General features: G+C 35.7%; 1 protein-coding gene across 1 annotated transcript in view; it reads left to right on the top strand.

The window, feature by feature from the left end:
* Nucleotides 1–14,482, top strand: part of DNAAF11 (dynein axonemal assembly factor 11) — a 31,233-nt gene extending 16,751 nt beyond the window's left edge. The window contains exons 11-12 of the mRNA XM_086609568.1: nucleotides 6,544–6,629; nucleotides 14,296–14,482. Of these exons, the coding sequence (XP_086465694.1) occupies nucleotides 6,544–6,629; nucleotides 14,296–14,482 (273 nt within the window). The remainder of the gene's footprint in view (nucleotides 1–6,543; nucleotides 6,630–14,295) is intronic.
* The last annotated feature ends 572 nt before the right edge of the window (nucleotides 14,483–15,054 follow it).

Below are 15,054 nucleotides of genomic sequence, written 5' to 3'. Positions count from 1 at the left end.
GAATATGTAATCACAGAGCAAGAGGGTTGTGGCAGCACAGCGTTTCAACTGAAAAGTGCTGCACAGCAGTCTCTGGTACTTAAAGAAGCCTGGGTAGAAGTCCTATTCCCCTAATATTCCTAACTGTGCTCTCCTGTCTCACCTGGGCTCTGGTGTTTGCTTGTATGGCAAGTAAAAGCAAATGGGCTTAAAGCATGTTTTATATTCTCTCTCCTCCCTGCCCAGCCCACTTCTTGCAGTGTAAGTGAGAGCAAACTGATAGATATGTCCACTTCATTTCCTCTCCACGGTATGTCCTGGTTTCAGTAAATGTAGCTTGGACCCTGGATACAGAAGTGGCATTTTGATTTGTGGGATGACACAGTAAGTAGATGAGGTAGAATCAAGAGTGGAATCAGGACATCTCCTGCCCATTCACACACATCTGCCAAAAAATTAAATCATAGAATCATAGAATGGTTTGGGTTGGAAGGGACCTCAAAGATCATCTAGTTCCAACCCCCCTGCCATGGGCAGAGAAATCCTCCACTACACCAGGTTGCCCAAAGCCTCATCCAACCTGGCCTTGAACACTTCCAGGGATGGGGCATCCACAACTTCTCTGGGCAACCTGTTCCACTGCCTCACCACCCTCAGAGTGAAGAATTTCTTCCTTATATCTAATCTAAATCTCCCCTCTTTCAGTTTAAATCCATTGCCCCTTGTCCTATCACTACACGCCCTTGTAAAAAGTCCCTCTCCAGCTTTCCTGTAGGCTCCTTTGGTCGAATTGAGAAGGAATGACTAGTAATGAGGAACAGTCAAAGACATGGAGGTCAATTTGCCTTACTGAAGTAGTCAATGAGAGAGGTATTGGGTGGCCAGCGAGCAGCCGGTGGAAGTGTAGGGGGCATTAGAGTTTAAATATAGGGAAGATACAGCAGTGTGAACCAGAATAGAAGTCAAGGGCCAGAGCGAATCTGAGTGGCAGAGGTATCTTCAGGTTTGGAGCATAACGAGTGGGATGGTGGCAGAAACAGGAAGCCATTTAAGGCAGGACTTGATGTTGTCTGGGGCAAGACTGAATTCTTGGACCGACAGAAAGAGCAAAGATGGATCGAAGGGGTTGGAGCAGACAGGGAGCTGGAAGTTTTAGAAAGATAGAGTTCTGGAAATGAGAATGGATTATATGGTGGGGTTTTGGGAGCTGTGGGAGAGGTTAATCAACTTCAGCATCTTGCTGTTCTGCCATTATGCCCTTGGAGGGTTTGGCTGCTTTTAAGGCCTCTAGGACTACATATTTCAGAAATGAGGTAACGCTGCCCAAGGATAGTTATAGGAAAAAAATACATTCTTGATGCTCTAGCCTTACTCTTCTGGCCTCTAGTAAGTTTCTCTGCTGTGTAGGAGCAGTGGGATATGGTGCTACATATGAATCTCTCAGGATATATCTACTACAGCATTTTCTTCTGAAGGAGGAACTTTCAGTTGCTCTTTGGGACCATTTCTTTCTCTTTATGCTCTGATTTAAATCTAAGACTATGCAACTAGTAGCTGTAACTAAAAAGTTATTTTTCAGCTTTTGGCTTTTTCCACTTGTGGTTCTATACCTTCTATGTTTTCTTCTATGCTTCAGTCCCATACCATCTGTCCTTCCCTACATGGACAGCCTCTCATTAAATTGCAAGCTGTCACTCTAACATCAAGTATGCAATTTCACCAGGACCTTGAAGAATGCTGAAAATTATACTTATTTGATTAAGATTCATATTTTGTTAATGTTCAAAACTCACTCATATGAGAATTTGTGCTTTCCTAAATTTGTTTCTTTGAAGCTGAGGCCTTGACATTTGCCATTTTAGATAATGTTATTTTCAAATGTTTCTGAGCAGTTTGTTTACTATTTACTTGTCTTTTGAATACTTTAAGTGCTATCAGTTTTCTATCCCATGACCTGATTTTATTACTCATAGGTCTTGCGAGTCTCTTTGTGGATGATCAATGCCTTAGAAAATGTAAATATTTCAAAGAGTCACTGGATATATTCAAATCTGCTGCCTACATAGAAAATAATACTCAAATCAGCAAAATGAATATTATCTCTTCCTATTGTGACTGATAGCTTCCTTTACTCCATTGTTAACTTTGTATTTCACCTACATTTCACTTACCTGGATATTTTAGCTACATCTACATATTTTACCCAGCCTGAGAGTCTGGAGCCTGCTTCATCTCAGAATGTCATGATTCACAGATATTTGTGAGACCTGAGAAGAAAGAAGCTCTATAGAATAACTGAGTTGATGTTCTGAACTTTGCCTTAGTTTGGTCAAAAACTACTTGTGTAGCTGGGACACAGAGAAGTGTGCATGAATGGAGTGCTGCGTGGTCTAATATCTTCATTGTCAATGGATAAAAAAACTTGCATCCTGGAAAGTAGCTTTGCGGAAAAGTACCTGGGAGTCTTGGTGGACACCAAGTTGATCATCAACATGTGTTCTTCCAAAGAAGGCTAATTGTATCCCGGGCTGCATTAGGAGTGTTGCCAGTGTTGAGGGAGGCAATCCTTCCCCTCTATCCAGCATTGGCGAGACACACTTGGAGTACTGTGTCCAGTGCTGGACTCAGCATAAGAGAGATGTGGACATACTGGACAGAATCCAGCAAAGGGCCGCAAAGATAATGAAGGGACTGAAACATTCCTCATATGAGGAAATGCTGAGAGAGCTGGCACTGTTCAGCCTAGAGAAGAGGCAGCTCAAGGGGATCTTATCAATACATATAAACACCTGAAGGGAGGGCACATTGCAGGATGGAGCCAAGCTCTTTTCAGCAGTGCCCAGTGACAGGACCAGAAGCAATGGGCATAGACTGAAACGCGGGAGGTTCCCTCTGAGCATCAGGAAACACTTTTTTACTGTGAGGGTGGCTGAGCACTGGCACAGGTTGCCCAGGGAAGTTGTGGAGTCTCCAATCCCTGGAGATATTCAAAAGTTGTCTGGAAATGTCCTGGGCAACTGGGTCTAGGTGGCCCTTTTTGGGCAGGGGGATTGGATCAGATGACCTCCAGAGGTCTTATCCATTCTCAACAATTCTATGATTCTGTGATCCTGTGAAGTTCACGGATTTGCTGACCAGAGATGGATTTGTGCTACTTCACAGCACTTGCACGTAGCAGGGGCAAACCTACAGTTCTTTGTTCTGTATTACAGTCACAGAACCTGTTCCCTTCCCCCAGGACTGAATTACAGTGCACAAGCTATATTTTTGGGATACATATCCTTTTCAGATGCTCTTTATCCATATTTTATTGGTATATAATAGGATGTAATCTAGGAAGCAAAGTACAATGAATAAAGATTAGCAGCAACTGGAAGGCCAATAGATATTTTTCTTCCAGAACATTATGGCTCAGGTTATCAATGATATTTGAAAATACTAATTTGATATCATCATCTTAATATGAATTCCTTTTAGTAAGACAATAGGAAGAACAGAGTTCATGCAACATCTTTCAGGCTGTGTCAGTGATAAGACAAGCCTAATGACTATATTACACTATATTTAACCTTTTGGTTCCTGATAAACAATTATTGTCAAACTAAAATTCTTTGCAACTAGATAAATGATCTAGCAGATTCCTTAGGTAACTCAAGTGTTAAAAATGCTATTAACCTAAAAAGTCTCCTATAATATGTTTCTTGCAATACTGTCCTGAAAAGATCTCTCTCTTCTCAGTAATAGAACAGAAAGCTAACTGAATTCAATGAATGTTTTTCCCTTGCTTTAGTGAGTTTCTGATCAGGCTACTAAATCTTGCACCATTTATCTTCCAGCCTGTTCATAGTTCTCTAGCCTTTAAAATGAAAAACAACACCTTTTTCTTTGCTTCTCTGATGACCTTGCCATATCACAAATACTGGAGATAGTAAATTCCCCATGAAGTAAAAGAAAGCAAATAATTTTCACCGCCTTTTCTGGAAACGTTTTTCTTAAATGTACTATTTATTGCACAGCAAATCACTGCAGTATGGGTATCTTTCTAAGATGATGTCTACCAATATTTTTTGGAAGGTCATCAAAACAAATTGAAGGACACAACATTCAGTGAAATGATACAGTGATGCTTTTAAAAGTGTAATGTTTATACTCTAATAATCTTAATAATCTGTACAGAGATTTTGCATGAGTAAGGAGTTGTTAATAACTACATTGTACATATTTTATTTTCTGGGAAAAATATTTTCGGCATGAAGCTTTTCAAACTTTGAACCTCCATGCTCTGAGCATGTAATATTTGCAGATGATGCAGGAAAATTCAAAATTGAGAGTTTCTTTAATAGACTTTGATCAAAATTAGCATGTTAAATCACTGATTTTGTTAAATTACACCAGTAGCATTTTAAATACTATCTGAGAAACAGCATCAAAAAAGAAGTATTATTAGCAAGAATTTTTATTTAGGGTTCTGAGACATTCTGTGTCATGTTTTAAAACTTCATTTTGCTTATTTTAGCAAATCAGAGAGCAAAATTTAGGTTTTTTTTGATTAATACTTTATTACGTAAAGTCACAAATTAATTCTGACAGCTTTTTATTGCCTAGGTCTTCAAAAGCATTTAGAATCTTAAAGATCAATGAGAGTTAGATTCCTTAATTAATTTAAAAATAGAAGTGATATATATTATGCATGTCAGTGTAAAGGTTATTTGATAGAATTTCATTATATAATTCTCACTTATCTAGGTATGGTAAATGCAGTAATATTTCATTACCATCAAAAGCATGTGGAGATGTACAGTTGTGGAACCCTAGAAATCTATTCATACTTCAGAATAAACATGTTTCAGGGAAACTGTTACCCAGTGGAATTCCTGTTGTAGAAGAAGAAAGCCACCGTAGGAAAAAATGTGGACTGAAAAGATGACTCTGCTTAAAAATATTGTTTTCACATATTGATTCTGTTTTCTCAAATATATTCCAGATCCTATTTAACACATAAGTTTCTAGAATTCTCTGATAATGATCTTAAAAGACATCTCCTTGTTTTCTGATTCATGCAAATATTAACAACAGTTTCATAGAACTGCTTTCAGAAAACTTAATTATATTAATTTAGTCCATCTTCCTGTATACCACAGGCTTTAAATATGTATAGTTATTTTTCTACTGAGCCCAAAGTTTTGGGTTTGGCCACAGTTGAAGCTATGGCAGTTCTGTTTTCCAGAACAGTTATCCTCACTTGATCAACGTCACTGAGAGATGGACAGTCAGCTACTGGTTTGGTGAATCTCACATATCATTGCTGCATATGGAGCTGTTTCAAAACCAAGGAAAATTAGAGAGCATCACTTAGGTTTTTTTTTCTTGAACAGAGGTAGGAGGACAACTTTTGAGCAGAAGAGCTTTTATGTCAAACAATATTTGATAATTGATAATAGAAGTTCTAGTAAGCAAATCCTAACCCTTCCCTAAATTCTGTGATTCTGTGATTCTCAGATGACTTATTGTCAAGGAAGCCTTTTCTTTTGATTGAAGAATTGACAAATTTCCTCACCATCCTTGATGATGTGCTCTAAGGGCAAAGTAAGGAACATTAGTTGCAAGGAGACCAAAGGAATGAATTATTGGTACAAGAACAGAACACTACAGGGACTTCTGAGAAGAGAGGGAAGGTCCAAAGAAACAGACTTTCCTTCACCAAAACATATATGACATCAGAAGTGATCAGCCCCTTCACAACAAATTTCAGAAATTAACGATGGAAGCTACAGTCTCTGTCTTATTTCTTTCAGATTCTAGAATGGAGACTTTGAGTTTACTGGGCATCTGGAACAGACTACTTTCAAATCAATTACACTAAGAAATAGTCAATAAAATGAACTGTTAGTTATAGTTCCTGTTCTCCTACCTGTTGAATGCTTAAGGGATCCTTCTCCCATGATGTTGTTAAGAAGGGAAAGAGATATCCCTTTGTCATGAGAAACCCTTTTGCCAATAACATGCCTTCCAAAAATGGTGATGGACGTATTTTCTTTGAGAAGGGGAATTCACTTGGACTTTGAACTTGAGATTCTGTTTTGGTAAAGAAGCTGAGGGAATTTGTAGTCAATTTATAAAGAGTGAGAAGACTGGACTGCAGCAGATTCTTTAATAAAAGTGTCCAGACTAACACATGAACACCAGAACTGAAATGCAAGTGGGAGACACATTATGAATCAGTTAGTTAGCCATGGAGAAAATCAGTAATGTGTATTATTGTCATGATACTAAACAAGACAGCATATATTTAAATACAAATAGATGTATATATTTAAATATTTATATATATATATACTCATATATATATTCGAATATAATTCCATTCAGATAATTTGGTTAAAATTGCCTTATGCATGCATTTCATGCTGTGTGAAGTGTTAAAATGTAACAGAAAGAGTAAATGTCACAAGAGACAATTTATACAGAATCTTAATTTTTCTATTTTTGAGAGTTTATTTAAATGCTTGTGAGCATAAATGTCAGCATTTATGAGACTTATTTTTCTGTCTATTTTTATTTTAGGCTAAAGAAATAATCCTGGCTAAGCAAAAAGTATCAACTTCAATTAAAGATTCTGATTGCAGTACACTGCAAAAAAATGCAAGAAGGTAATTCTTTTTTTTCTTTCACATTAGTTTTATTTTTTGTCCATTTGTTATTCACAAGCTAGAATATGTTTCTTATTATGTTATTGTTGAAAGTATGAAAGTATTGGTTTGTATAGAGTAAAACTATGTCTAAAATCTTTAGACTAATGATCTGTTGCTGTTTATCAAGTGATCTACTCCAATAGCAGAGCCAAAACCCCACTTATTTCTGCTGATCATTTTTGTTCCATCAGCTCATTCGGATTATTAAACTCATATATACTAAAACCAAATCACCTACTGAGCATTGCCCATGCTGAGCTCCTTGCTGTGTAACCTGAGTCTGAAAACTATTTAGAAAGCAATGATTTTGAATCTCTCTCATGAATGTATTTGCTCGCTGGTGTACAGGTTGAGCTACTGCACTAATAAACAGGTTCGAAAAGCAATTCTGCAAGGCTTTATAGTGTAAGTCCATCCTATTAAACGTGATGTAAACTCCAGCTCTTGAAATCTTTCAGTTAACAACTGCTAGAAGCAAGCAAATGTCAGTGATACACTGTTTTTTATTTTTACTCTTAGTGTTACTAGTCATTGCTGTAGATAGACACTGCAGTTGATGGACACTTGGCCTAAGTATAAATATTATGATACATCTTTTAATCATTGCTTTTCCTCTTGCTATAGGCAATGGTATTCATCCCAGAATAAGATATAGTAACAACAAGATTTGTTAAGCAGTTTATGAGTTTACATTTGAAGTGTTCGATTTGTTTCCCTGTTTGATTTCATTGTGGTGCATCTTGATGCAAAGGCTAAGCTGTTGGTGAGAAATAGCATTATGGATCAAAAGTATGCTTGGTCTCATTACCTAGGACACTGTCAAAATGGCTTCGCAAGAGTCACTTGTCATTAATTCTGCTTTTTATTTCTTATTTTTAATAAGAATCAGTCACGATTTCTTCGACTTCTTTTCTTGAATGACCTTCGTGATGAGAAGATGATAGAGCAACTGCAAGAATTTGTTGAGATTCCTAATGAGCCACAAGCACTGTACCCTTTCCTGAGGCAGCAGTGATTACAGTAGTACACCACCTTGATTACTGAGTATTTCAAATATTTTTTAAAAGGTCCAAGCCAAATGGTAGATACTTACTTTGCAAAAGGAGTGGTTCTTTCCTACTAAAGTACAGCTAAAGCTTTAGATACATTAAAAGAAATCAGTTAAAAGAAATGTCTTTAGTTTTTTTTCAGGAGAAAACTAGATCTTCCTTCATTAGATAACTGACATTGTCTCTCTTCCAAACAGATTCTGCCAACAGCAAAAAAGTTGGCAAGTTGTGGATTAGGAAGATATACTTCCTTAGAAGCCTCTGTGTGCCTTTAGTTTTGGTTATCCAGTAAATGTTTAAATAGAAATAATAGTGGGAACACAGAAGCAGTAGTGTGAAAAGGTCCTCTTTCCTGCTAGCTGATGGACTAAAGATACTCCATGGCATAGAGAAACTCCAAAAATTTGTGTTTGATTTCAAAGCAGGTTTAAGCAATTACAAATATGCTTACTATAGGTTTTGAAGGAAAAATACAAATTTTACTGTTAAAATATTACAAGAATATATCTCACAATAGTCGAAGTAGGAGTTATTACTAAAAATAGTAAGGTTTGACCTCTTTAGTTGAAAAGTGGCTGACTAGCCAGATGTTAAAAATCTGCTGAATAGATGCCTCTTAGATTACAGAAGAACATTCATTACAGTGATTACACTTGACAGCTACAGATGTCTTAGCTAAATGCTGTCAGACATATAATCTGCTAAGATATAATGTGGTGCTTTAAATCTCTTTAACTCTTGTTAGCTAGATTACATGATGATACTATCATTACTTCTGCCACGTAAGAGAGATTTCTTCTGTGGCTGTGTACAGAACTGTATTTCCAACCTTCAAAGAGAAAAGTTTCTGTGGAAGGAATTTGATAGATTGATTATACTTATAAAGCTTGTATTAATATAGTAGCTGAGTCTGCCGGTCTTTAACTGGCCTCACAATTCATCTGTGAAGTATAGAAGTTGAGTTCACCACAGCTGCATAGGTGAAATTCAGATGTAGGTGGGAACTGACTTTACTGAAGTCATACTGGAAATTTTAAGAGTAACAGTTACATAAAATCAATAATCCTTGTCTCACAGCCTCAATTTTAGACTATTCTAGACTATTCTTCCTTTAACATGTTGGAAAAGAAAAAAAAAAGAAACAAAACTCGGAATGTCTCTATATGTAAATATGCACACACATGAATTCTTTCTGAATTTTTTTTTTTTTTTAGCTGTAGATCTTTATAAATACAGCCAGAATTTGAAGAGGTGAAGGAATGCAGCAGCAATTTCTAGGGTACTTCACAAAGCAGAAATAAAAACAAATCACCAAGTTCTAGTCTATACACATCTTTTATAATGACACAAGGAATGTAAGGTTGAGGTGATTTCTATTTGAGTAGTTCAAGCATTGCAAATCTTACTGCTGTAAGTGTCTTTCTCCTCTTAGCTAAGCTGGATTGCACTGGTTGACTGAGCCAGCAGGTGCTATGGAAAACATTGTGTAGTACATTAGTTTAGAAATCTACTTGCATTCTTCTGTAATCAGTTCTTAGTGGCATGTAATTTATGGTGCTTTATTTTTTATTTTATTTTTTTTTTAATTTTTCCATCTGGATTCTCAAGTGAAAAAACAAAACAAAAACTTATGTTGCTGGAATGTCCACTACCGTCTGCTGGTACACTCATAAATGCTTTTGAGCAGGTTAGCCAGTTTCAACCAAATTTCACTAGTTGAGACAGACATCAAATATATAAAAATACTTGTAAGTTGTGTTAAACTTGAGGCCAAGAAAACCTGGATGTTTATTATCACTGTATTGGATTATAATTGCATCATTTTTCTAGCAAGCGTGTCATCATAAGACTCATTAATAAGACTTCTTTTATGGTTGACAGTTTCACGGTGATGAACAAGCATTACTTTACTTCCCTTGGATAACTTTTTGGTTTTAGTTGAGCTTTTTTCCATTTATTAACAAGGAATGAAAAAAATACTAATTAAAAAAAAAAAACACAAAAACACTGCAATTGTGTCATTTGACATGCAACAATGTTGCTGAAGATGAGATGTACTGGGAAGCTCGGATTTACTGGATGGCCCTGATTTAGCATGGTTCATTTTGGAGGAGAAGATGCAAAGAACAAATTTATGGGAGAACTTTGTAGACGTAAGAGTAAGAATCTTTCTTTGGGAGTGAGAAGTCCTAATTTAGATCCTTTAAAGAATCTTTATGAAGTGTAGGAATACTCCCTTCTTTTCCGTAGACTTAATGGCCGAGTATGTCTCCCAGTCTTACATTTCTACAATTTACAAGAGGGACAGAGGTGTGACAAGTTGGAAAGAAGAAAATTTCGTGTTGCAAAGAGAAATACAGTAGAACAAAATGAATAATTTCCTCAGGACTAGGAATGTGAAGTAAGATGAGGTTAGAAATTGAATGGAGCTGTGGACAAACTAATCTGAAAGAATCAGAGCACGTCTGCTATGAAGACAGGCTGAGAGAGTTGGGGCTGTTCAGCCTGGAGAAGAGAAGGCTCCGGGGTGATCTTATAGCAGCCTTCCAGTACTTAAAGGGGGCCTAGCCAAACCTAGAAATTGAGAGTCAATTTGCATGTTGCAGGTGATGGAGCATATTTCTTGCTAACAGGCAAAGACAGTTTGAAATTCAGTGTCTGGAAGTGATTGTGCAAAAGCAGGTAAGGGATGGGACAGTGAGGTTGAAAACGTCACAGTGACTGATTTTCTGTTTAACTTTTAGAAACTTGGATTGTAGTATTTTATGTGTTCTTAGTCTGATGAATCCTATTTGTGAGTTTTATTTGTCTTTTAGAATTGAGAGACCTAGATATAATCAGCATTTTGTTTATCAGAACTTTTTACCAATTTCTTCGTTTTTCTTGTTTGTAGTTTAGTTCTTGAAAAATTAATTTGATTCTACCAACCACTATGTATTTGTATCTTCCCAGTGATCCACTGATTCTGAAGATTCCATTTATCTTCATTTCTGATTACAGCTACGTAGAGAGATTTGAAAGGTCTCTTACATAATGAAAGAGGGATTAATGCTCCAAGTATTTACAAAATCAGGATTATTTGCTCGGTTTACATAGCAGATTTTTCTAAGTATGTATTTTCAAAAGTTTAGACCAGAGTATGGCAAGTATCAGACATTCACCATCAGTTTTTAACACATAAATAAAGATTTGTCTGTCTTAAAGCTCTCAAATAAGATAGAATTCCATATACTGGAATCCCTTTATTTTCTTATTCAAGAAAATTATTTATTAGTGCTTTTTCTAAGAAGATTTTTGTGCTATTTCATTCACAATGTTAGAAGACTGGAAAAAATCCCTCTCCAAAGCTGTTGGTTGTGATTTATAAATATCTTTGGAAGTCCTGATGCCAGAAAGGAGACTTTCAATCAAATGTCAAAAAAAAAAAGTATATTCTGGATCAAAAGTATGAGAAATCTTTAGCAATTCAAATTTTATTGAAATTTGGAAGTTGAAACAGGGAAAAGTAACTGTCAAATCATTAAAATATCAAATATGGGGATTAAGAACTGTGTGAACAAAAGTGTAAATTATAAAAAAAATCAAATTATCAGATATGTGGTCTGTCACACACCAGATTGTTCAGCAGGCTGCTATAGTTATGCAAAATGGAAGGACTAACTTTCTTTATTGTGAAGTCTTTTAATTTTCTTTTTTAAAAAGCATTGTTGAACTATGTGGAGACAGAAATAGCCTTTCTAAAGGAAAAAAAAATGTCAGAAAAAAAGAAGGGATTTAATCCAGTATTATTTATTTTTGTATGGTGCTCTAGTTTTTAGACCATAATTTTCTCTGGAGTACAGAACACTCAGCAGCAGGGAGCAGTGCCAAAAACTGTGATTTTTTTTTTTAACCTGAAATTGAAATAATTTGCAAATAATGATATTTCTAGACGTGCTGTAGCTGATCCTTCAAGAAGTATTACTGTTTTCATCACTGTTATCTTACTGTTTCTCATGGGAGAGCTTCAGAAACAAGATTATTTTTATTCTGCTAGGTAGAATTACACAGAAAAAGTGTTTAGATGACCTAAAACTCATTCTTTCTTCCAAAAATTTTCAGGTGGTTAGTACTGACATGATCAATACTCAACTTCTTTTTGCATAGATTACATGATGAGAGAAGTAGATTCTCGAGATGTATGTGTTGCTGCTGCACTGACTTCAGCATGACTGAGTCTTGTCATCAGCCAAATACTTGTATCATGGTAGTCGAGACAGCATCATGAAGCTTCACTAAACAAGTATAGAATGCTTGGTCATGTTCATATAAGTACATAAAAATCCATTTCCTTTCCAGAAAAAAAATCACCTGGTCTTGATTCTCAGTCTTTCCTATTGTTTGTTGCTAATAGATACTTCTAGATAACATGCTCTGATTAAATTTAACACCTGGTGTGTATAATCCTTTCATAGCTTGTTGATGTGGATTGTTACTTATGATGCTCACTGTTAATCCATTTCTGGTGTATTGAAGTTTAGTCTGCTACTAAGGAATAAGCTATTCAAACTCCACGGAGTTTATTGCACTTTCATGACTAGCAATTTGTACAGTTTTAGAGCTGTTGAACAAATGTGAAATAGCACTAATAATTAAAATACTTCAAATCAAGGAAAGTATTTTCTAGCATGTGATAGAAGCACAGGCTGAGGCTAATTCATTTCCATATTTATGCTTTTTTACCTTTTTCTGAGGTGCTTCAGATTAGTGATTAGTGATTAGATTAAGATTCTGGACAGGGTGTGCTCTCTTTGAGATCTCCCCAACAGCCACTGATAAAGTGATTCCAGGTCACAGCACATTTAATAAATTACAGAGGAAGCAAAAATCTCTCTTACCTTCTGGGGATGTATATTTTCTAGAATGTTGCCACAAAGTGAATCCACTTTTATTCATTAAGCTGTGCAGTATAAGAAAAAAAATCTAGCCTTATAAATTGAAGAACATTCAGGGTAAAGAAATAAGAGCTTTCTTGTGTCTGTCTTCATTACCCACAAATTTCTTCTCTGAATAGTTTTTGTTTGTGCCACTTTTCGGAAAATGTTATCCAGATTATGAAAGCAGAGTGTTTCTCTGGTCATTTTCTGCTCAGTAAAATGAGCAAATCCTGTAGCACAAGAAATATCTAGTGGCATAAGGCTGAAGGAGGTGGCTAAGATGATAGCTGCCTCTTCTGTTAGTCATGCTTTCCTCAGCACTAGAATAGGAGGAGAGGAGGAAACCCCCCATGAATTCCTCCGCTGGGACAGAGATCCTGCACGCAGATTTGGGCTGGGATATCTGCTCAGATCACATAGAACCTTGATGGAGAAGCACTGACAGAATTTAGAAGCTCCTTGGCAAAATCCTCTCTTTGTTTTAACAACTAAAGATAGTGATTTTCAATTAAAAATCTTTTAATATGCTTTAAGTATTTTTGTTACCTCTGTGGCCATCAAAGAAATGCGGTCTTTCATTTAGTGACTTTGCTACTTTTTTGTTTGTTCTAGTGCTAATGAGCCTTTCTGATCTCCTGAGTAACCATGCAGTTTTCTCACATCATTGAAGAGTGATGCACTGTCTTTTGTAATGCTGAGCTTGGAACTTTGACCCAAAGCAGCACTCAGTATAAAATGAAAATTCGTATGAAGATGTACAAGTTGTGTTGGAGTTTGCAAAAATTAGAACATCATTGTACAATTAAATTTCCATTTTGCCACTTTTCCTGTAAACAGTTACAAATTACTTGAAAACAGGCTAGATTTTTCATTTAATTGTTGAGCTCCTCTATTAGAAAAAAAAACACTGGCTTTAATTGCTGCAAGAAGTGCAAGAATATTTCAAATCTTTGATCATCATGTGATGTGGATAGATTGTCTTAATGAGTGAACTGTACACATTTCTAGGTGTGATCTAAAATAATATCCTTAATATCAATAGAAACTGGAAATTTTGTTACAACTCTGACCTTTCTTATACTTTCATTTTTTTTTTTATAATACAAACATGGTGAGGATTCATAATGCCAAAACATAAGAATTAGCTGATAAAAGCGAATAAATTAGTATGATTGCATTTTGTGTCTGAATAAAACTATTTCTCCTTTTCAAAGATAAATCTGTCACATAGAAATTAATAGATAGCTAGTGTGAAGGAACTGCACTAAAAATGAACAGAAAGAAAAAAGAACAAAAAACCAATTATACTAAAATCCCCCTGTCTTACATCAAAAGCCAACCATTTGTAACGTGATACCAGCAATCACTATGTTCTAATATAAAGCAAATTATAGATGTCAAAAAAAAAAACTTTTGATGTTTGGAGGCTAAGGATTCTTTTGCACAAAATCCCAGATTTTGTAGTACTTTTCTGTGTTTACACTGAGTTTTTTATAACAATCAATTTTCAAGTTACAAGAACTCTTAATCCTGGCTTAATTGGACTCGATAACAACTCTTATACTAAAGTCCACAGGTTCATAAATATACACCAAAAATAGTTCTGTTATATTTGACACTGAAATTAAGTTTTTTCCATTTATCTCCCTCTTGTTTCAGGAGCAGACAAGTTGAGAAATTAGAAGTGGATCCTAATAAACATTCATTCCCTGATGTGACAAAAATAATCCAAGAAAAGGAGCGAATTGGACAGGGACCTATTAGGCTGCAACCAGAGAAGACTAGAGAGACTAAGAAGAGTTATGTTGATCTTGAAAATAATGAAGATGTTCCTCCTCTAATTTGAAACATTCTTAAATAGTCCCTCTATATGTGGCATGTATGCTTGAGTTGTTTTCATGACACTATGTTTAGAGTAAGCATAATATAGCTGAGGTTGGAAATATTACTACGTTTCTTATCAATTACTTTGTTATGCCTGTTTTTTTTCTGTGTTGTTTTCTGTTAGTATGTTGCTATATAAATATTTTTTTTCTAGCTTGTTTACTTAGTATGTCAAATCAGAATGAGAGCCATATAAGTCAGACACTGTCATTTCTTCAAAGAATTTACTGTCTAGCTTGAAAGATGACATATTACTGTAGAAAAAGAGTGAAGGAAGGAAGGAAGCACTTGTAACAAGATTTATGATTATTCTGATTAAACTGAAGGTATCAAAAATCTCTGTGTATTCCTTCAGTGTTTTCTTTTTCATGAAGGATAACAGTAAAAGAAAACAATGTATTCTGGGAGTGAGAGACATTGCCGTAACCTATCAAACATCAGTGAATTTTCCAGCATGATGCAGAGCTCGTGGATTCTGGAGCTGATATAACAATGCCTTTCCTTGAAGATTCTGAGAGACAATAATGCTGAACA

Source organism: Tauraco erythrolophus, chromosome 3 (genome assembly GCF_009769465.1).
Source record: "Tauraco erythrolophus isolate bTauEry1 chromosome 3, bTauEry1.pri, whole genome shotgun sequence".
NCBI classification, from domain to species: Eukaryota; Metazoa; Chordata; class Aves; order Musophagiformes; family Musophagidae; genus Tauraco; species Tauraco erythrolophus.
The sequence above is the reverse complement of the archived record's forward strand: the minus strand, read 5'-3'. Positions and strand labels throughout refer to the sequence as shown.